The sequence below is a fragment of the Geospiza fortis genome, unplaced genomic scaffold (assembly GCF_000277835.1).
Source record: "Geospiza fortis unplaced genomic scaffold, GeoFor_1.0 scaffold236, whole genome shotgun sequence".
Lineage (NCBI taxonomy): Eukaryota > Metazoa > Chordata > Aves > Passeriformes > Thraupidae > Geospiza > Geospiza fortis.
The window spans coordinates 78636-100345 of NW_005054568.1; the positions used below are offsets into that span (position 1 = coordinate 78636).

General features: G+C 44.8%; 1 protein-coding gene across 1 annotated transcript in view; it reads left to right on the plus strand.

Annotated features, from left to right (window-relative positions):
• Nucleotides 1-212: 212 nt before the first annotated feature.
• Nucleotides 213-21710, plus strand: part of ATRN (attractin) — a gene marked incomplete at its 5' end in the record, with an annotated part of 117776 nt that continues 96278 nt past the window's right edge. Inside the window, 8 exons of the mRNA XM_031064196.1 lie at nt 213-296; nt 2547-2660; nt 11634-11762; nt 13675-13880; nt 14872-15040; nt 16393-16483; nt 17607-17850; nt 19551-19734. Coding sequence (XP_030920056.1) covers nt 213-296; nt 2547-2660; nt 11634-11762; nt 13675-13880; nt 14872-15040; nt 16393-16483; nt 17607-17850; nt 19551-19734 — 1221 coding nt within the window. The remainder of the gene's footprint in view (nt 297-2546; nt 2661-11633; nt 11763-13674; nt 13881-14871; nt 15041-16392; nt 16484-17606; nt 17851-19550; nt 19735-21710) is intronic.

The window sequence follows — 21710 nt, forward strand, 5'->3', positions numbered from 1 at the left end:
TGAAGTGATGTCATTCTTGAGGAACAATCATCAGAAGGCCTGCACAGAGAGTTCAACACGAGACTCCCAGCTGGGTTTTGTTCTGCTGTAGTTGGTTTATTTATAGTGGCTCTCCAGTAAATAATAATCTAACGATGGATCTTCAGAATTTAGAGAATCCTTTCTGAATGTTTAAAACCACTGGACACTAATGTTTGTGTTTTTGTTTGCAGACTCACTGAACCTTCAGGGTATGTCACAGATGGGCCTGGAAATTACAAATACAAGACAAAATGCACCTGGCTTATTGAAGGAAGGTGAGTGTTGGAAGCAGCTTAGAATTTTGTATTGCTTATTGGCACTTTTAGGTGAGTTTTATCTGCACTGAGTATTGTTAGGTCTCACGATTCTTTCTGGCTATTCTAAAAGCTAAATTGGGCAACACTTAATTGGTCTTGGTAAATAAATTTTTGTGCAACTGAGCCCTCCAAACTGACTTCTGTTTAAGAAGTTTGTGTTGAAACAGCATGTGGTGAACAAAAATCAGCGCACTTCTGTAAATAATGAAGGATTATGAATTACTTAACTGACATCATAGTGGGCCATTCAGATGATGGGATTCACTGCACATGGGATTTTTCAGTAGTATGAGAAACAGGAGAAAACTCTGAAAGCTTTTATTCATGAAGAATCGGTTTCTGTAGTGATGAACTTCAGATGTTTCTTTACTCACTGAGCCATGAGGACTTCAGAGGAACCACTGACCTTTTATTGCAAAGGTTTTCTAAGCTGGGAGAAGTCTCTCAGATCTCTCCCCTCACTTTGCTGCCCTTCTTGTATTTGATCCTTATATTGCTTACAGCAAATTCTTGCACAGGTTTTTAGGAGTAGCATATTTAATGTCCATCCTCTGTCACCTGATTGATGGTGCAGCAGTTCAGAGCATCTCACTTGTTGAAATATATTTTTGATAGAACCAAGCTGGTACGAGGACTGTAAGATCCATTTGTTTAGTCTCTAAAGCTTTTCCATGGTCAGATATGATGCTGTGTGATAACATCTGTATGTTCAGTCACATTCCATGCTGTTCCCTGAATGTGCAGGTAGAGATGGCTATGAATTGGCAGGAGTCGTGTGAGAGTGTGAACTTGTACTGGACACTGCAAACTGAGGCCTCTTAGCATCTTAGGGGATCAGAATTTACTACAGTCCCACAGGGCACTTTTCCTTAGTTTTCTCCCTGTGTTAAACATACCTGTTGCTGACATGCACAGTGGGATAAGGCACCCTTAGCAAATCTGCCAGTGGATACCAGGCCATGTGGTGTGGGCAAGGTGCTGAAGGGAAGAAACGGCATCAAGGGGACCTGGACAGACCAGAGACATGGGAATGTGTGAACCTTATGAAGTTACACAAGGCCAAGTGCAAGGTCCTGCATGGGGCTGGAGCAAGGCAGAGCACAACCACAGGATGGCTGGGGAATGGCTGGAGAGCAGCCCTGGGGAGAAGGACCTGGGGGTGCTGCTGGGTGAGAGCTGGACATGACCCAGCCCAGAGCCCCCCGTGCCTGGGCTGATCCCAGCGTGGGCAGCAGGGGAGGGGGGACTCTGTCCCTGTGCCCCTCCCTCAGGTGAGAGCCCACCTGCAGAGCTACCCCAGCATGGGCTGATGGCAAAGGCAAGGTGGGAATTGTGTCCCTGTGCTCCTGGCTCAGGTGAGAGCCCACCTGCAGAGCTGCCCCAGCCCTGGGGCCAACAGCAGGAGCACGTGGAGCTGCTGCAGAGAGCCCAGAGGAGGCCCCGGAGCTGCTGCAGGGCTGGAGCCCCTCTGCTCTGGAGCCAGGCTGGCAGAGCTGGGAATGTTCCCTGGAGAAGGTAAGGCTCCAGGCAGAGCTCAGAGCCCCTGGCAGGGCCTGCAGGGGCTCGACTTGTTTGAGCAGTGGCTGAGATCACTTGGTTTGTTCGACCTGAAGAACAGGAGACTGAGGGGAAACCTCAGCCTGCAATTTCCTTCTGAGGCAGAGGTGGGGCAGACACTGATCTCTGTGACCAGGGACAGGACCCAAGGGAAGGGCTTGAAGTTGTGTCAGGGGAGGCTTAGTTTATGTCTCAGGAAAGGCTCTTCCCCCAGAGGGTGCTCAGGCAGTGCCCAGGCTCCCCAGGGAATGGTCGTGGTGCCAGGGCTGCCAGAGCTCCAGGAGTGTTGGGGCAATGCCCTCGGGCTCAGGGTGGGATTGTTGGGGTGTCCTGTGCAGATCCAGGAGTTGGACTCAGTGATCCTTGTCAGTCCCTTCCAGCTCCGGATATTGTGTGGTTCCGTGATCTGTTCTGCACAGCAGGACACAGTTTTCTGACCACAAAGAAATTTTTGCTTAATACCAGGAGAGCTGCATACAAAAAAACTCCTGAACCACAGCATGTTTAATGCACCTACAGTTACACCAAATGACTCAGTTTTAGTCTTGTCTAGAGCAGAGCTTCACACCAGAGAAGTGTGTTGAAGGGATTTTGCCCTGTGTGTTGAGTGGCTAATTACAAATATTTTCTTTATTTATTTTTTCTTTACAGGCCAAACACAATCCTCAGGCTTCGATTCAATCACTTTGCCACAGAGTGCAGCTGGGACCACTTGTATGTGTATGATGGAGACTCAATTTATGCTCCCTTACTGGCAGCTTTTAGGTGAGTTCCCCTTGGTGAGACTCTTAACTGTAGCCAGTGGTATTTTCTTAACTTAGAGCCTGACTTACATGTGGCTTCTGACACTGTAAATATGATTCAGTAATCCAAATGTATAACGCTGCAAGTGCAGCACATATAGCCAGTGTCCTTTTGTGCACTCTTTGTCAGCATAAACAATTAAAGAGTTGTTTTTAGCTTTTACAATGAGCAAGTCATGTCACTGCACTCCAGCATTTAAGTATCATGTTTTCATTTCCAAATCCTGATTCTTTGAGAGACAAAAAAATTATTGTTGTCTGTCTTGGCTGGAGATGATTTGGTGTGTAGGCTCCTTTGAGAGGAGAAAACTACCCCATTTATGGGTTTGAACATGATTTACGGCTTAAACTTGTAGTGTGTCAATACAGACAGAAGGGCAAAAGGCAGCTAGTGTTGTAGACATGGAGGTCTCATAGAATTATGTCTATGTTTTATGTACCTTAAGCTTCAAATTCTTTAGTTACTTGGAACATGTTCAGGAGCAGCAATGATGGATCAACCTTGTAAAAAACATAGAATCACAGGATGGTTAGGCTTGGGAGGGATCTTAAAGCCCATCCAGTGCTACCCCTGCTATGGCAGGGACACCTCCCACTGTCCCAGGGTGCTCCCAGCCCCAGTGTCCAGGCTGGCCTTGGGCACTGCCAAGGATCCAGGGGCAGCCACAGCTGCTCTGGGCACCTGTGCCAGGGCCTCACTGCTGTCACAAGGAAGGATTCCTTCCCAATGTCCCATCTCTCCTGCCCTCTGACAGTGGGAAGCCATTCCCTGTGTCCTGTTCTCCATCCCATGGCAAACGTCCCTCTCCAGCTCCTGATGTGTAAAGTTCCCATTCTACCAACAGGTTACAGGTATTTGGCTCGTCCATGTGATGAGACATCAAGTGTGGCTGCTGGTGAGCAATCCACATTTCATCCTGAGACCTAAACATAACTTGTGTTTTTCTGTGTTTCAGTCTTGCCGTGACACCACAACCTTATGCTTTTTATTCTTTAAACTGAAATTAGGAAAATAATCCCAAGTTATCTATGGAAAAAACTAAAGGTTCTCCTGGGACTCTGCTTGTTCCAAGTGGCTGTGTAACTATTTCCAGAATTAACCTTCTGCTGGGCTTCCTCTCATTTGTGAAATGAAAGTCTAAAAATATTTCATGTTTGTTCTAAAAAATCCTTATAATGTCTGTGAGAGAAAATCAGCAGAGGGACAAAAGTTGATAAAAATTTAAACCACCACATATGGTATTTTGGTCTTCAGCTGCAAATGTAGCGTTGTTTTGGAGTAAAAGCTTCCAACTAAGGTGAGGTCAAAACAGGACACTTAATTTGAGGAAGGAACAACCTTTCTCTTCTAAAAACCTCCAAAAATGTTGAAAATGCCACCTGGAAGTGCTGTCTGGTATCATGTTCTGTTTGATGTGCAGGAAGAGGAGGAAATGTCATCTTGACCCAATGTCATTTTGTTCTAATCAAGCTATTTTTTAATACACTGGTGAAAAGGTGGAATGATGATTTGTGCCTGCCATTTCTTGTGTGTTTTCCAAAAATTAATGGGCTTTTAAAATTGAACTTATAAGTAGTTCACAGCATTAACAGTTATAGTTCAGACTGGGAAATCTGGATGCGTGGTCCTGAGGACAAGCAAACATGAGCTTAGTACAATAATGTTTTTGAGGTAGGGAAAAAACCCCAATTTTTTTTTAAATTGCTTCTTTAGATGACATTTGAATTTAACTTCTTTAGCAGTGAGCTTTGGTGTTCAGTAATCCAAGTTCAGGAAATGGCAGATGCTTCTCATTTTGGTGAAGTACCAGAAAGCATCTGTTGAAAGACACCTTTCTCTAATACAAAATAAACACCTTGGAGTTTTTTAAGAGCAGTGTTCATATTTTCCCAATTTAGTTGGGGTATATTAAATTTATTATTACCATAACCATATTTCCTTGTTCATTGTTTGCACCCTACCAGGAGATTTGCAAGACTGAGCTTTATACAGTTGGGCCCTGTAAGCTTTGAGAGTTTGTTGATAAACACTAGAAATTCCTTTCTCTCAGGTCAATTTTTGTTCCCTCCCTGACTTTTTACATCAGTTCCCTGAACCTTCATTTCCTTCACTGCTCTCATTTTGTTTTCTTGACCTTCTGATGCTCATTTATGTTTGTTCAGAAGATGATATTTACCCTGAAATATATATATAATTTTGTATATATATAAGATGATCTTGGGAATCCTCAGCACTGGACTGTAGGGAAGCTTTAAATTTGCTTTATCAATTTTTAATAGTAATAAATATTTGCTTAATGCCAACATTTACACAGTTCAAGTGTGTGCATAGACTAAACTTGTATTCTGAGAGCCCCCAGAGCTGTCTGGTCCTGCATATTAAGCTTTTTTATTAAACAGTGTTAAAAATATCTTTGCTGGCTTATATTTGTGACCACAGGCACAATGAGACTGTGTAAATGTGCTGCTTCAAAACTGCAGTAAAAGAACATGGAAACAAATGCAGTACGTTTGTCAGCACTGATGAAGAAATCTGAAGTAGATAAACTGCACTCAGCACCTGTGAACTTAGTTGGTTTTGTTAACTTTACTCTGCATTAAACATTTACCAGAGCTAGTTTTGCACCTTTATTTTCATTTTGCTGGGGTTGGTGGGGGATGTTTTCCTGGTCAGACCCAGTTGTTGTTCTGCAGGATGTTTGGCAGTGGCCCAGCAGCTGCTGTGGTTGCTCTCAGGTGCCAGCTGGAGGATCATGTGAGCCCGTGTTCCCTCGGAGCAGGAGCAGCTCGCCAGCCTTGTGATGCTTGATGATGAATGTGGCACCTGAGCGCCCAGATTTGGGTGTAGGGCTGAGTTGGGTTGAAAGGGTCTGATCCTTCTCTCAAAGCAGGATGACCATCAGAGCCCTTTGTCCAGTCAAGGTGTGAATTTATCTTTAGGATGGACATCTCATTGATCCTCTGGGTCCGTGGTCCAGAGGGTGGTGTTAAAATAATGATATAAAATGAATCTAATCCTAATGTCTAGCCACAATCCCTTGCTGCAACCTGTGTGTGTTGCCTCCTGTCCTCTTCTTGTGAACCTCTGGTATGCCCTCCTCTCTAATCTCTCTTGGGGTAGTTGAGGTCAAAAATTAGGTTTCACCCTTCTTCAGCTGTCTCTCCTTGAAGTTAAAGAAACCTTACTCCTTCTACCTCTCCTCGTACATAGATCATACGGTTGACTCTCCTCTATTTTTTTCCATCTATTCCCTCAGTTATTTGCCAGAAATTGTAACTGACCTTGCTGCCATGGGAATGTGTATTCAGCTCAGGGGCTTCCAACAGCAGAAGGACCTGGAGCTGCCAGAGCAAGTCCAGAAGAGGCCACAGAGCTGCTGCAGGGCTGGAGCTTCCCTACCCCTGAGCCAGGCTGGGAGAGCTGGGAATGTTCCCCTGGAGAAGGGAAGGCTCCAGGCAGAGCTCAGAGCCCCTGGCAGGGCCTGCAGGGGCTCCAGGAGAGCTGGAGAGGGACTGGGGACAAGGCCTGCAGGGACAGGACACAGGGAATGGCTCCCACTGCCAGGGGGCAGGGATGGATGGGATATGGGGAATTGGGAATTGTTCCCTGGCAGGGTGTGAGGCCCTGGCACAGGTGCCCAGAGCAGCTGTGGCTGCCCCTGGATCCCTGGCAGTGCCCAAGGCCAGGTTGGACACTGGGGCTGGGAGCAGCCTGGGACAGTGGGAGGTGTCCCTGCCATGGCAGGGGTGGGATGATCCTGAAGGTCCTTTCCACTTTAAACTATTCCATGATTCTTGGATAACCACAGTCATGTAAGAACTGAAGAGGTTTTTGGGCAAAGCCCCTGATCTGGAGGCTTCTGCAGACAGACGAGCTTCCCTGTGCTGCTGCTGCAGCTACATCTGCCTCTACTGCACCAAGAGGAGAAGATTTCAAGGAAGATTGTAATTTGAGGGGCTGCCAGCTCTGTAATGAATCTATAGTCTAGGCTTTTTTAGTATGTGTTGTTGCAGTGGGTTTGTTTTTTAGAAGTCCATGTTTGAGAGTCATCTTGCTTAATTTAAGACAATAAATTTAAGATGTCTCCTTATATTCTCCTCCTTCCTTTTTTATTTTTTGCTATTGTTTTATTTTTAGTCTTCTGTAACTTCTAGTTTTAGTTTGTTTAGTTTTATTCTTGTAGTTCTGAGTATGAATGAGTTGCATGGACTTGATTTTAGTAACAGAGAAATGTTGCCATTTTGTGTATGTGTGTGTCCAGATGGATCAAAGTATTTAAAAATTAGGATAATTTGTATGCATTGGATTTTGATGGATTGCAAAGCTGATTTTTCAGTATCATCTTTATCCTTGTACTCCTTCATGAGCTCAACTCTGTATTTTCCCTTTTGTGACTCTCAATTATGCCCTTTTTCTGCTTAGTAGAGCTTCTCATGCTTTGATCTCTTACAGGTTGTGTCTCTGGAGGAAATGAGGAATATGCCAGTACTGTGATACTCACATAGCAAATCCAAGACAAATAATAGAGGAGGTGCCCTTTGTTTTAAATTATTCTGACTTCTCAATGCTCTAGGGGAAGGAACAGGGCAGTGTGTGCAGTGCAGTGGAGAAGTTGGGTCTCCTGGACATAATTGTGAACTTCCATACTTGAGCTGAGCCTCCATGATGAGTTGGAGAGAGACTTTGGACAAGAGGATGGAGTGACAGGACAAGGAGGAATAGCCTCCTGCTATCAGATAGTAGGTCTAGATGGGATATTGGGCAGGAATTGTTCCCTGGGAGGTGCCCAAGGCCAGGCTGGACATTGGGGCTTGGAGCACCCTGGGATAGTGGAAGGTGTTCCTGCCCATAGCAGGAGGTGGAACTGGATGATCTTTAAAGTTTCTTCCAGCTCAGGCCATTCTGTGTTTCATTGATTCTCTGATACTCTTTTACTTTCTGCCATTGACTTCAGCAATCCAGCTTACAGGAAATAGATGTTATTTCGGTCCAAAGCAGAGGTTTGCCTTTCCCTGGGTGTCACTGGGCAGCTGAGATGAGTAGGAGTGTTTATTTGCTTTGGAGTAGGGATGGTTGCAAAATGTTTTGAAACCTTATGAAAGGAAATAAAAGCAGTGTGTTGTGAAACATGCTAATCTTGGCCAGAGTTGAGTTGCTCAGAGATTCTGGATCATAATTTAAAGGAAATTTTGCATAATCTTTTATCATTCTGATTCTGCCTATTGGATTCTTTTTCGTGGCAGATGTAAATTCTGATGTGCTTCTGTTTATTCCATATGATGCTGGGAGCAGGTTGATTTATTCACTGTTTCTGAGGTTCAACCTTTAAGGCATCTGGTTGTTCCTGCTGTGTTGTGTTCTCTTCATGGCTTTCCCTAAAAGAAATTAAAATGCCCTCTCCCTGGAAATGTTCAAGGCCAGGTTGGATGGGACTTGGAGCAACCTGGTCGGGTGGAAGGTGTCCCTGCCCATGGCAGGGGCTTGGACTAGATGACCTTTAAGGTCCCTTCCAACCCAGACAATTCTGTGATTAAGTTTCCTTAGAGTGTTTTAAATTTGTGTAGGGGGCATAACATCCTCTTTAGTTATTTACACATGAATCACCAGAAAAAGATGAAAATAGGGAATATCTGGGATGCAAGCTTTGTTATGGAGGTACTTGTGTTCTGGTCAAACAAATCCCAAATTTGAGATTTCTTTGAGAACACAAAGAATTGTCAAGGATAGTCCTTTTATTAGGAAAGATTATTGAAGGGAATTTTTGTCTTGCCTTCCACTTATTTTGCCCTGTAATATCAGTGATAAGTGCTGAAGAAAAACCAGAACAAAGCAATTTTTTTCTTGTCCCTGAGCTGCAGTTTGCCTCACCCAAATTATTTTCAAATGTTTGTTTTCCTGTGGTGGAGATGTACTGTCCTACAGTGTCCATTACAGGGGAATATTATGAACCAAACAAGAAGTTTGTTAGGCTTTTTGTTCTTTGGTTTTGTGGGAGATGGTCTTTTGGGAGAGATAAACTTCAGAAGTCTCAAATGTTGAGAATGAAACAAACATCTCTTCCAGAGAGATGAAAAGGGAATTAATTTTGCTGTTTAATCCCGTATCATTGAGAAGTGAATGAGCAGTGGGGGAAATTTGGCTTTCTCATAAGGAACTATTTCTTGAAATGTATATCAGCAGGTGTGCTGGAGTTGCTTAGCCAAAGCATGGGATCAGGTTCCAGTGATTTTTATGGTGTGTTGGTAAAATGAAGGATATCTTTTTTGTCCACCACAAGATTTGTTGTGCAGAAAGGGCTGTTGTGCAGTTTTCAGTGTGATCCTGATGTAGGTAGCTTGTTCATCTGCTGGTTTTGGTGCACATACCCCCAAATCTGTAGTACAAAGGATTGCTGGGGGTCTGTTCTGTTCTTGGAGCACACCATTGGATTGTATCATGGGGACAGAAAAGTTCAGGGTTTCCCAGGTGGTATTCGTGGGTGCTGTGGATAGCTGGGAGGGATTTCCATGAGCAGATAAAACTCATTTACTCTGTCCTAGGAAACTCTCTTCAACTGCATTAGCTTTCTATTCTAAATAGATGTGAAAAGAGGAAAAGTAAGTTCTTCTAGGGGGAAAATTCTTTCTGTCATTGCTTTTTGCCTGCTGGTGCCTTGGGCTCTGGGGAGTGGCTGGTTGGGGGCTGAGGCTGGGCTGTTTGGAGCTGCCCTGGCTCCCTGCCCTGCACACTCTGCTCTGCCCCTCGAGCCCCTGCTTGTCACACAGCTTTGACTTTGCCTTGGGAAATGGGAGTGAGGCTGGGCAAAGGTGGATCTGTACAGGGATATAGCCGCTGACTGTGAACAGGGGGTGCTAGACAATGTGCTGTGCATGGATAAAGGCTTTTAAAAACATAAATTCAATAGACTTTGAATTTTTGCCCACTTTGATGCCTTTTGTCTGAGGGAGGAATCAACTTTTAATTTTTGGTTTTGTCAAGCTTCTGTTAAATGAAAAATAAACATTCCCTCTCAGATACAAAGTATTTAGCGCAATAGGTAAACAGGTAGTAATTACTTTTTTCAAAGCTCATTTTAGTTTGTCAGTTTACTCCAATTATTTTGACAAACCATTATATAAATCTGTAATGGGTCTGGAATACTGTAGATAGTCTTACCCACCATCTTTGCTTCTCTCAGCTAGTCCTGGAAAACTAAAAGGCTGGAGGATCTCAGAGAACCTGGAAAGGTGAAAGAAACAGCCAAAGGCATCCAGAAGCGTGAAGCAAAGAATGAGATGGGAGTTGAGAGTGTGACAGGCTGCTATGATAGAAAGGACAACAAACATGGATGTGATGAGTCAGGTAGAGCTTATAAAAGGAGAGATGATGGGAAGATATGGGGCAGTTGAAATGCATGAGGGATGAGATGGCATCCAGAGGGACCTGGGCATGACCAAGGACTGGCACTACAGGGATGAGATTCAGCAAGGTAAAGTGCAAGGTCCTGCATCAGGTGGGAGCAATCCCAAGTATGAGAAGTGACTGGGGGATGGAGGGATTGAGAGCAGCCCTGGAGGGGAGGGCTTGGTGATGCTGGTGGGTAAGAAACTGGACATGCCCTGGCCTTGTGAGCTGGGAACCTGAACGCCCTGTGGCTGGGCTGATTCCAGCTTGGGCAGCAGGGGAGGGGGGACTCTGTCCCTGTGCCCTTCCCTCAGGTGAGAGCCCACCTGCAGGGCTGCCCCAGCCCTGGGGCCAACAGCAGGAGCACGTGGAGCTGCTGCAGAGAGCCCAGGGGAGGCGCGGGAGCTGCTGCAGGGCTGGAGCCCCTCTGCTCTGGAGCCAGGCTGGCAGAGCTGGGAATGTTCCCCTGGAGAAGGGAAGGCTCCAGGCAGAGCTCAGAGCCCCTGGCAGGGCCTGCAGGGGCTCCAGGAGAGCTGGAGAGGGACTGGGGACAAGGCCTGCAGGGACAGGAGCCAGGGAATGGCTCCCACTGGGAACGGGGAGATTCGCCTGGGATCTTGGCAAGGAATTCCTGGCTGGGAGGGTGGGCAGGGGCTGGGCTGGAATTCCCAGAGCAACTGTGGCTGCCCCTGGATCCCTGGCAGTGTCCAAGGCCAGGTTGGACACTGGGACTGGGAGCACCTGGAATAGCAGAAGGTGCCTCTGCCATGGCAGGGGTTGAACAGGATGCGTTTTAAGTCTCTGGTTCAAGCCTCTAGTGCAAACCAGTCTGTGATTCCATGGCTGACTGTTCATATTTCTCATAGAAAGGGAACCCAAAAGGCAGCAAGTCAAGAATGAGTAGAATAATCCTTTTTCTGCTGTTGTGGAATTAAATTGTTAACCTCACTGCTGCAGATTTTTCAGGTGAAAAGGATATGAATGATTAAGAAATGAATTGGATAGAAGCATGGCAGAGTGGTTTATTTTACTGCGCTGGCTTGGGTGCATTCTCCAGGTCTAAGCATCTGAACTGGGTGTCTGGAAGGTGGATTACACATTGCCACAATGCTCTGTACTTGCTTGGTTTGTCACAACCTTTCCCAGTCATTTTTGTAGCCCACAGTCAGGAGGAGATCTGGGCTCAGCAGACCTTTAGTTTGACTTCATAATACAGATTTTATTTTGGGACACATTAATTTCCATTTTCAAATGTGCCACCTTGTTTTATGAATGGGACCTGCTTAATTCTTTGCTGAGTGACAAGGGAGGGAAAGGTTTTTGATAGGGATATCTAAAATTCTAGTTAGCTTCAGGCTTTCTCAGGTTAAATACTTCCAACTACATTTATTTATGATTCCACAAATTCCTTATACTTCAAATAATGGAAATACTTTGAGTTTCAATTATTTTATTGAAATTCAGTTATTTTATGGATAGTGCTGGTGCATTTACTCTAGTTGCTTTGCTGCCTTTTATTTCACTTCTAATATTGTTCTTTTACTTTTCCAGTGGTCTTATTGTTCCTGAGAAAGACAGCAATGAAACAGTACCTGAAGTTGTAGCTACTTCTGGATATGCTCTTCTACATTTCTTCAGTGATGCTGCCTATAATCTCACAGGGTTTAACATCACCTATAAGTAAGTGACACCACTCCACAGTGATGCTGCAGGTTGAGCAAAAGGAGTTTTCCCCTTTTCTTACTTTTGTCTTGAAATAAGCAGTTGCCATTGAAGAGTGTAATTATGAGCAGACACCTCAAGTTAGATTTTTATCTTTATTATACCCTCGCAATAGCCAATAAGTGGCATGTGCTCAATGTTACAACTTGTCAGTTGTAAGTGTGGACGAATGTTTGCTCCAAAAGGCATCTTACTGTTTATTTTATGTTATTAGATCAGTTTGATTCTATCTAATCAACAGGAATTGTTGTGTTTTGTGCATGTCTGTGCTTCTGAGTGCTCTGCAGAGATACTCTAGCACAAACACACTTTTCCATCAGCCATACATTTCTCTTGAGACACTGGGCTGTACGTGCTCTTGAGGGTCCTCATCCTCTGGATTTGCTTTCTTATTCAGTCCCTGGATTGAATCCCTTCATCTGGCTTCTTTTTATTCTGGACTGGTTTTGTATTCATTCAGATTCTAAACAGATGGGTGCTTTCTGTTCACTGACATGTATTTAGTCCTCACTGATGAGCTTTTTAAAAGTAATTCTGGTATGTTCCCTAATTCATCAACTGCTTTTAGAAAGGTTTTGTCTTGAGGTAAATGTGTGGACATACTCACAGAGGTGGAAGGTTTTGCTTCTGCAGGGATCATGAGCTTTGGATTTTTTTGCTCCTACAAATGCAAGTTATGTTTGTGCCACACTGGGAGATTTAATTTGGGAATAACCTGCAGAAAGTCTCACCTCTTTCAGAAAAAGCAGCTGGAAAAACTTCAATCATAACTGACTTCTTGTAAAAATTGACTTTCTCTTAAAATGAGAAGCTTAGTTTTTTAATATCAAGTCTCAGTGCTTTCATCCTTAGTAAGAACACAAATATGTGCTTAATAACCCACATAATAGTGATTTTTTTTAAAAATAGGGGGCATTCAGCACCCCTTGAACGCTCCAGAAGAAGGTGAGGAGTGTATGCAAAGTTGCTGGGATCAGAGGAGCTGAAGAGGCAGTGTTTTCCAAGTCTGACTGATTGCATAAACCAGGACTCCATCTACTGCCAGCAATTAGATTTGCACCATTGCAATAAAATACTGTCTCCAAGAACAATATTCTTTTAATTTGTTACTTTCTTCATAATTTCAGACAATTTTTAAGTGCTGTTTTGTGTTCTGGTTCTTAGGTTTGCTCGTAACATTTTTCCAGCAAGTAGATTGAATGGTACATAACAGTCTTCATAGTTATCACTGAGTGTAGGTAGTAGTTCTTTCAGCACTTGTGAAATTGTCTTGGAGCCTGTGACAGTGAGAATATGGGTACTAATTCCCATCTGTGACTTATTCTGGTTGATACACCAGCAAAAACTGGAGTCTGGAAATTATTATGATCTCAAAATTTGGACCTTTACCAAGGTTGTATCTGGTTTTGCCTCAGCCATGTTGCAGATATTATAAAATCAGAAATTATTCAAACCAGGCACGTCTTTGGCTTGGGTTTCATCTCCAGTTATTCTCTTGGTAAGCAGATCCCAGAATAGCACCTAATTGTGAGCAGTTTGAGTATAAATTGCACAGACACCACAGCAGCCTTACACTCTGATTAAAGTCCTCACTTACTGTTGGGTGTTTTAAGGCAAGTTGTTTGCCTTACAAATGGCTAAAAATCATATTGATCATTTTCTCAGAGGAGCTGGGAGTTTAACTTGTGAAATGAAGCAGTTTTTAGGAATAGAGTGCAAATCTCTACAGGTGCATCACACCAGGTAGCAGATGACTCTCTCTTGGTTTGTAATGATTTGTGTTCACTTTGTTCAGCATCACTCTTGCCTCTGTTAATAATTCTTGGGAATCTCTTTCCTTCCTGATGAGCTGCTTTGTGCTTTTCCCCAGTTTCAATATGTGTCCCAATAACTGCTCTGGCCAAGGGGAGTGCAGGCTCAACAGCAGCAGCATGGCCCCGCAGTGTGAGTGTGCCGAGCGCTGGAAGGGAGAGGCCTGTGACATTCCCTACTGCCCGGGGAACTGCGGCGCTCCTGAGCGGGGCCACTGCAGCCTCAACGGCTCCAGAGCCTGCGTGTGCTCTGCTGGCTGGCAAGGTGGGTCTCCTGGGGGGCACACAGAACTCTGGGGATGCATTTTCTATGGATGGAGCTGGCAGTTTAACTGGGAGTACGTGGGAATGTTCTGCATGACAAGTATTAACATTTGGACTAGGAACAGAGTATCTGCTTTTTAAATTTAAAAGATCACACTTTATGTGGATGGATGGATGGATATGCTGGAGAGGAGGACACAGAGAAGCTCCAAGGGCTGGAACCTCTCAGCTCTGGAGACACTTTGGGAGAGCTGGGGGTGTGGAGAAGAGAAGGCTCCAGGGAGACTTCAGAGCCACTTCCAGTGCCCAGACAGCCTCCATGAGAGCTGGAGAAGGATGTTGGACAAGAACCTGGAATGCCAGGACAAAGGGGAATGACTTTAAATTGAAACTAGGCTGGTTTAGATTAGATATAAGGAAGAAGATTTTTACAATGAGTGTGATGACATCCTGTCACAGGGTGCCCAGAGCAGCTGTGGCTACCCCTGGATCCCTGGCAGTGTCCAAGGCCAGGCTGGACACTGGGACTTGGGGCACCCTCTGGAAGGTGTCCCTGCCATGGCAGGGGGGTGGAAGGGGATCTTTCCAATCCATCCCAGTCTGTGATTCTGTGGTTTTTTACAACTGCTTTTAAAAGCAACGTTGTCACCATCCAAGGAGGGACTAACCTGTGGTGTACAGGCATCCCTTCAAGTCTCATTCCTGTGCCCCTGAAGCAAATTTGAGCCTGGTTGCCATAGCTGACCTGTTTGAGCATGTGAAATGCCTCGTTCTCATGTCCAGCTGTGCTGATCAGCCACATCCAGCTTGGCAGTGATTGTTACTAACTCTGGCTTGAGCACACGTTTCCTTTGCAAAGACCTACTGACATGTAAGAATTAGTCCCATGTTAAATGCAGCCAGCTACAGCACTAGCAGCAGGGGTTTGACCTCCAGCTGAAATACAGACTTTGGAAAAAAACAATTTTTAAACCTTCTTTTCTTTCCTTCAGGTCCTGGCTGTTCAATTCCTCTTCCTGCAAACCAGTCATTTTGGGAACGGGAAGAATACACTCTTCCAAAACTTGCCAGAGCATCTCACAAAGCCGTCATCCATGACAATAAAATGTGGATTGTTGGAGGCTATGTCTTCAATCATTCTGACTCTCAGAAGGTTTTAGCGTGAGTATAAACCCAGATAATAAAAACTAAAGATAGGAAGTTAGATTTGAGAGTTATTTTTAGGAAATGCCACCTGACGTGCTTTGCTTTGGTCTGTGCTTCATCTCCAAGGGAAAACAGCCATAATAAAAACTCAGGCTCATGTTTGAGATGGGGGAAAATCTTGCTAAGGGGTGCTAATTTTGGAAAAGAAAAGCATAAGGTTCCTGATGTTTGGTAAGCTTTTGATTCATCTGTGTCTGACAGCATTTAACTAATCTCTGTATATTTCTGGGCCAGCTCCTAAATTATATCTGGCCTCATATTCAAAGAGGGTCATTTTGCTTCGGTGTTTTTTAGCCCTTCTCTATGTTGTGTCTGTGTGACTTGAGTTTTTGACTCCTTAATTAACACCTACTGATTACTCTGGATGGTTATCCACAGTGGATGGGACACCAAACAGGGAGTGGCATTAGGATGAGGGCATTTATGCAATTGTTTGAGGAGGTATAACAGTAACTAAAATATAAAGTAATAATAATGTACTTCATGGAAATACTCCATTTAAAAAGCCCCAGCTTTTGTATTGTATTAGGGCAGATCTAGGCAAAAGCTGGATTTTTTTCCAGAGATACTCATATACCTTACTCTGATGGACCCAAGTGAGAGCTGTGTATTCTGCGCTTACATCCTGAGGTAATAGTTCTTATAGGGGAAGAGGAGCTGAAAACACACATTTAAATGTAGAACAGTTGCTACCCACAATTTACTCCTCCAAAGTCACACCTTGTTTTTTAATAGGATACCCTATGGCTTTGTTGAATGCTTTCTCAGAGATGATTTTATCTCACAAGGCCCTAAGCTTGGCAAATATAGTGCCTTATTTTAAATGAAAAGCCACAAGCCATTTTCAGGGCAGAGGGTTTATGTTATTTTAAGCATGAATAGCAAAGACATAATTAAAAAGTGCTTTTTAAGCACTGGCAGAGTTTTTTTAATCAAGTAGTTGGAAATTATCTAAGTTTAGTGTGAAGTTTTCCTACTTTTTTGAGGGAGAGATGATGTAGGTTGTCACAGCTTAATGGGCAATGCACTAGCTCTTGGGTTTGTATGGAGAAGAAAACAGGGCAAAGGAGATCAGCCTGTGGATGTTGAGTAACAGAGCAGGCTCAACTGTTTTTCTTTTTAACCCATAAGTAGTTTGTATGAGCTTTGTGTCTGCTGAAATCGTGGCAGGATTTATTTCTGTAAATAATTATATCTAACATACTATATTGGTAAATAATTTCCCCCAAATCTTAGGAAGGACAAACAATCATATTCTCAGCTTTAATACCTATTCCATGGAAAGTAACTCAGTTTTAATTATACAGATATGATCTCATTTCTGAAGAGTGGCTTCCACTGAACAGCTCTGTGAACTCAGTAGAGATGAGATATGGTCATTCGTTAGCATTGCACAAGGTAAGTTCAGTGCTCCAGACTCACTTCCCAGCTGATTTCCCCTCTTCTCTCCTGCTTCCCACTCCTTATCCCAGATCAGCCTTGCTTTCGGAGAAGTGTCCCTCATTCAGAGGCTTGTCCATGCTTAGCCCATGCTGTACCCTTGTGCTCCAGGGAATCCTTGGGCAGCTGTCCTAGGAAGTCTGCATTGTCTCTGCCTGTGTGCTCCTTCTTTGCCCTTTTTCCAGAGATTTTGAAGATGACTTTTTGAGACCAGTGAGTCCATTATTTCCTTCTTGCTGTCTGTGCTGAAAAGAATGCCTGAGGCTGAGTTTGCTGGAGTTCCCCAGCTGCCTTTTATGTAGATCACATGAATATTTTTATGAGCTCTGTTGTCCAAGACAACAAAGCAGAGCTGGGGTATTAGGGATTTTTGTTACTTGCTCTGCAAGTAAATTTGTGAATCAAATCTTCCAACATCTGACACAGCAAGTGGATTTGACAGTTTTTACCTCCTTTCTCACTTGTGTGCCTTGCTGTAAGTGCAGACCATGTGAGAGCAGGGTAGCAAAGTCTGTGGAAAGGAAATGAGCTGATCCTTTATTGACCTTTGAGTTTTGGAATGTTAGTTCAGCTCAAACAGTGCAGGCCAGGGCAAAACTTAATTGTAAATACTCAAAAAACTCCACACTGTCATTCACAAACAGAACACTTGAAGAACCGCAAAGCATGGAAATTCATCATGGAATCACAAAATGATTTGGGTTGGAAGGGAGCTTAAAGATCATCTAGTCCCAGTCCCCTGCTGCAGGCAGAGACCTCCCACTGTCCCAGGCTGCTCCAAGCCCCAAAGTCCAGCCTGGCCTTGTGCACTGCCAGGGATCCAGGGGCAGCCACAGCTGCTCTGGGCACCCTGTGCCAGGGCCTGCCCACCCTGCCAGGGAACAATTCCTAACTCTCAATATCCCTTCCAGCCCTGCCCTCTGGCAGTGGGAAGCCAATCCCTGGCTCCTGTCCCTCCACGCCTTGTCCCCAGTCCCTTTCCAGGGGACTTTATTAAGTAACTTCAGACCAGTAGCTTCACTGCTTCCCAAACAGCAGTTTCCTAAATGCTGCACTCCTTGCCCTCTGTGCTGTCTTTCAGGATAACATCTACATGTACGGTGGCAAGCTGGATGCCACGGGGAACGTGAGCAGCCAGCTGTGGGTGTTCCACATCCCGCGGCAGAGCTGGGCCATGCTGGCACCCCGGGCCAAGGAGCAGTACGCCGTGGTGGGGCACTCGGCACACGTGGTGACCCTGCGGGACAACAGCACCGTCATGCTGGTGCTCTTCGGGCACTGCCCCCTCTACGGCTACATCAGCAACGTCCAGGAGTACAACCTGTGTAAGTGAGGAGGGAGGGAGGGCAGCCCTCCTGTCCAGGAGTACAACCTGTGTGAGTGAGGGGGAAAGGGAGGGAGGGAGGGCAGCCCTCCTGTCCAGGAGTACAACCTGTGTGAGTGAGGGGGAAAGGGAGGGAGGGAGGGCAGCCCTCCTGTCCAGGAGCACAACCTGTGTGAAAAGGGAGGGAGGGAGGGAGGGCAGCCCTCCTGTCCAGGAGTACAACCTGTGTGAGTGAGGGGGAAAGGGAGGGAGGGCAGCCCTCCTGCCGGGCCCTGCCAGTTGAACAGCTGGTTTGGATGTTATTTAAATGACTCCTGTTCAGATAGCAAAACACAGGCAAATGTGTTCTCCTCCTCCTGTTTGTATGTACAAGAAGTCGAACCTAACAGATTTGTATAATCCAATGAGCAGGCAGCCACATGCCTCCACCTTTATACACAGTGTTAGGTCCCAAAGATATAAAGCTGTAATTGAGAGGTAAAGCAGGGCAACTCTGGAACAATTTAGATTAGTTTTTCTCTCTCCCTCTGGCAAAACAAACACTTCTGAAATTGTTTTTTAATTCTGCAAATATAATATTGGCTGTAACAATTCAGACCAAATACCTGCTTAACCTGACACCCATGTCCCCAGCAGCAGATGCTATGGGAAACAGGTGCTGGATTTCTGGATTCCCATATCCCTGATAGGATCTGACCCCCATATCCTGGAATAGTCCAGGCTCTGATTTTAGGATCCAGAGAGTTCTAGTATAGCCGCTGGAGAAGCACAGGAAGCTTTCCAGGCAAACTGAACTTGTACCTAGCTCAGAAATGGAGGCACATTCCTGGCTCCACAGACCATGCTGGGATTGTAGTTAGGCACAGGAAGTTCACAACAGGAGCGTGCTGGTTGTTCTCAGGAATAGTGGCCTTGTCTGCACTTTGGACCTGCTGTCCTTGTCCTCCAGTCATGCTGATCCAGAGGATCTGCTGGAGCCTGGTTCTCTGGAGTCCATGTGAGCAAGATTTCTTCCTTTCGGAGAAATCCAGAGAGAACCAGGGCCTGTGGGGCAGTGATGTGTTTCTGCCATGTGTGATCTTGCAGACTGTTCACTTCCTTTGCCTTTGGTGTGTCTGCTCTGGCCTGCAGTTCGGAAGCTTGTATAGGGTTTCATTCAGCACTTACTACAGAGATTTGGTGTGTAATGTGGTATTTTTATTTCAGTTGCCATTATGTCTAAAGTGCTTCAGACCAATGTTATTTTAGTGAGTGAGATACAGGATCATGAATCACATATTAGTTTTTAACTGCAGTGTTCTTCACAGTCAGACTTTGCTTCAGTGCTGTCTGGCTTTATATATATACATTTATATATATATAAAAAGTAAAAGTGCTCTTGAGTCCCATTCCAAATCAAGTCACAGTGCTGGCATTTTCATGTCATTGAAATGCAATCTATTATTTGTCTACTTTTTATTTCTCATTTACTTATCTTGTCTGCAAAATGTAAAAAATGACTGTGGAAGAGCTATTTCTGCTCCAATTAAAAATACCTGGCAATGCTTCTTGACAACAGACTTTGAAGGGGAATATTTTTGGATGTGAAGTGATAGAGACAGTGTCTAGATCTGAGTCAGGGGAATCCCAATTTATTTCACCATGTTGTTGGTGAGTTATTAATGGACAGAAATGAGCCGTGTTTTGTCACTCATTTTTCAGTGACAAATACCTGGAGCATCTTGCAGACGAGCGGAGCTCTGGTGCAAGGAGGATATGGTCACAGCAGTGTTTATGATCCAAATACAAGATCAATCTATATCCATGGGGGTTACAAGGCCTTCAGTGCCAACAAGTACAGGCTGGCAGATGATTTGTACAAATATGAAGTGGATTCCCGCATGTGGTAAGTTGTTCTTCTTCTGTCTTTTTCCTGTTTACTGCCCTGTCAGTTTTGTTTGTAGTGAACAAGAGGATGGGTATTTGATGAGGGTACAGTGGTTTATATCTACCTGAATTCAGGATAGACGCTGTGCTCTTGGATCTCTTGTTTTTATGTCCTCTTACGAATAGAGAATGATATAATCAATATAATCAAGGCTGCGAACAAGCCAAAAAATCCATTTTAATCTATTGTTTGATTCAAGCTGAAAAGAAAAATATTTGATGGTTTTTTCATGCTAGCCATACAGCCTGTGCATATTAGTGCAGTTACTGCAGTCAAGCGAGTGATAATCCATTCTACAGTTAAGACTGTAAAAGAATTTCTATTATAACCCTATTTTCTTCTGGCTCTGTAACTGCTTGAAATGTTCATTTCTTAAGTTGAAATCTTCTGTCATTTGTTGCTGCCAAAAGGTGAGTTTTATTAAAAAGCTATAGCCACACTTCACAGCCTGGAGCTGTGAGATGGAATACATTTTCCTTAATTCTGTGTTTTTCTTAATGTTGATTCTAAAGGCTCCTGACTGTCTTTTGGGTTAACATATGTAAATTTGAGTCACTGCATCTCTTATTGGGTGTTAAAATAGCTTGTGTTTCTGCAACATCTGTTTGTGAGTCTGTACTGGTGAGAAAGGTAATGAGTGACTAATTTCCAGCCCCCCCCCTCCTTCCCACTCAGTTGTATACACAGAAATAACCCCACTTCCTCTCTGGATTAATCTGATATTCCACTTCAGCCAGGGAGTGGACAAATCTGGCTGAGTAGGCAGAAACTTAACAAATGTGACATTGTTCTTCCAAACTCCTGCAGCACCAATTTTCTTTTGTCACATTTATTTTGTCAGTCTGGCAAGCCCTGTTGAGCAAGTGGAGAGTGTAGGACTGTCTGTTCATCTCTATCTCTGCCTTTTTTTGGTGTCATTGACTTTCTTTTATACTTGAGTGATTTAGGCCCTCTCTTCCTTGTTAAATCTCATGAGCTTCCCATGGGCCCTCTTCTTGAGCTCGTCCAGGTTCCTCTGGAACAAATCCTGTCCCTCAGGTGTGTCAACCACACACTCAACTTGATGTCCCCTAGTGGAAGGGACCTTAAAACTCAACCCATTCCAAACCCTGCCATGGCAGGGATACTTTCTGCTATCCCAGGTGCTCCCAGTCCCAATGTCCAACCTGGTCTTGGATACCTCCAGGGATCCAGGGACAGCCCCAGCTGCTCTGGGAATTCCAGCCCAGCCCCTGCCCACCCTCCCAGCCAGGAATTCCTTGCCAAGATGCCAGCCCAATCTCCCCTTTCCCAGTGGGAGCCATTCCCTGTGTCCTGTCCCTGCAGGCCTTGTCCCCAGTCCCTCTCCAGCTCTCCTGGAGCCCCTGCAGGCCCTGCCAGGGGCTCTGAGCTCTGCCTGGAGCCTTCCCTTCTCCAGGGGAGCATTCCCAGCTCTGCCAGCCTGGCTCCAGAGCAGAGGGGCTCCAGCCCTGCAGCAGCTCCGGGGCCTCCTCTGGGCTCTCTGCAGCAGCTCCACGTGCTCCTGCTGTTGGCCCCAGGACTGGGGCAGCTCTGCAGGTGGGCTCTCACCTGAGCCAGGGGCACAGGGACAGAGTCCCCCCTCCTTCAACACAAATCCTCTCAGAAAAGTAGGAGAATCCTCCAAAAGATGACCCTCTGTGTTGAGTGCCATCAGTCCTACTGATGGAAGTTGAGATTGGTGGTAATTTTATTAGTGCTTCCCATGATTTAGTCTCTGATGAACCAGCATGTTGTGCAGGTATTAACCTTAGGGCTTCATTTTCAGGAGCTGTATAGATCTCCTTAAAATAGAATTTTTAGTTGTAAGCAGAGAGGCTGCCCAGTGTGAAAGACTTCTTTGTGTCGCTATAAAAGCAGAGTTACTACAAAATACTGGAGTCTTCCCAGGCTGACTATGTTCAAAAGACAAGTGG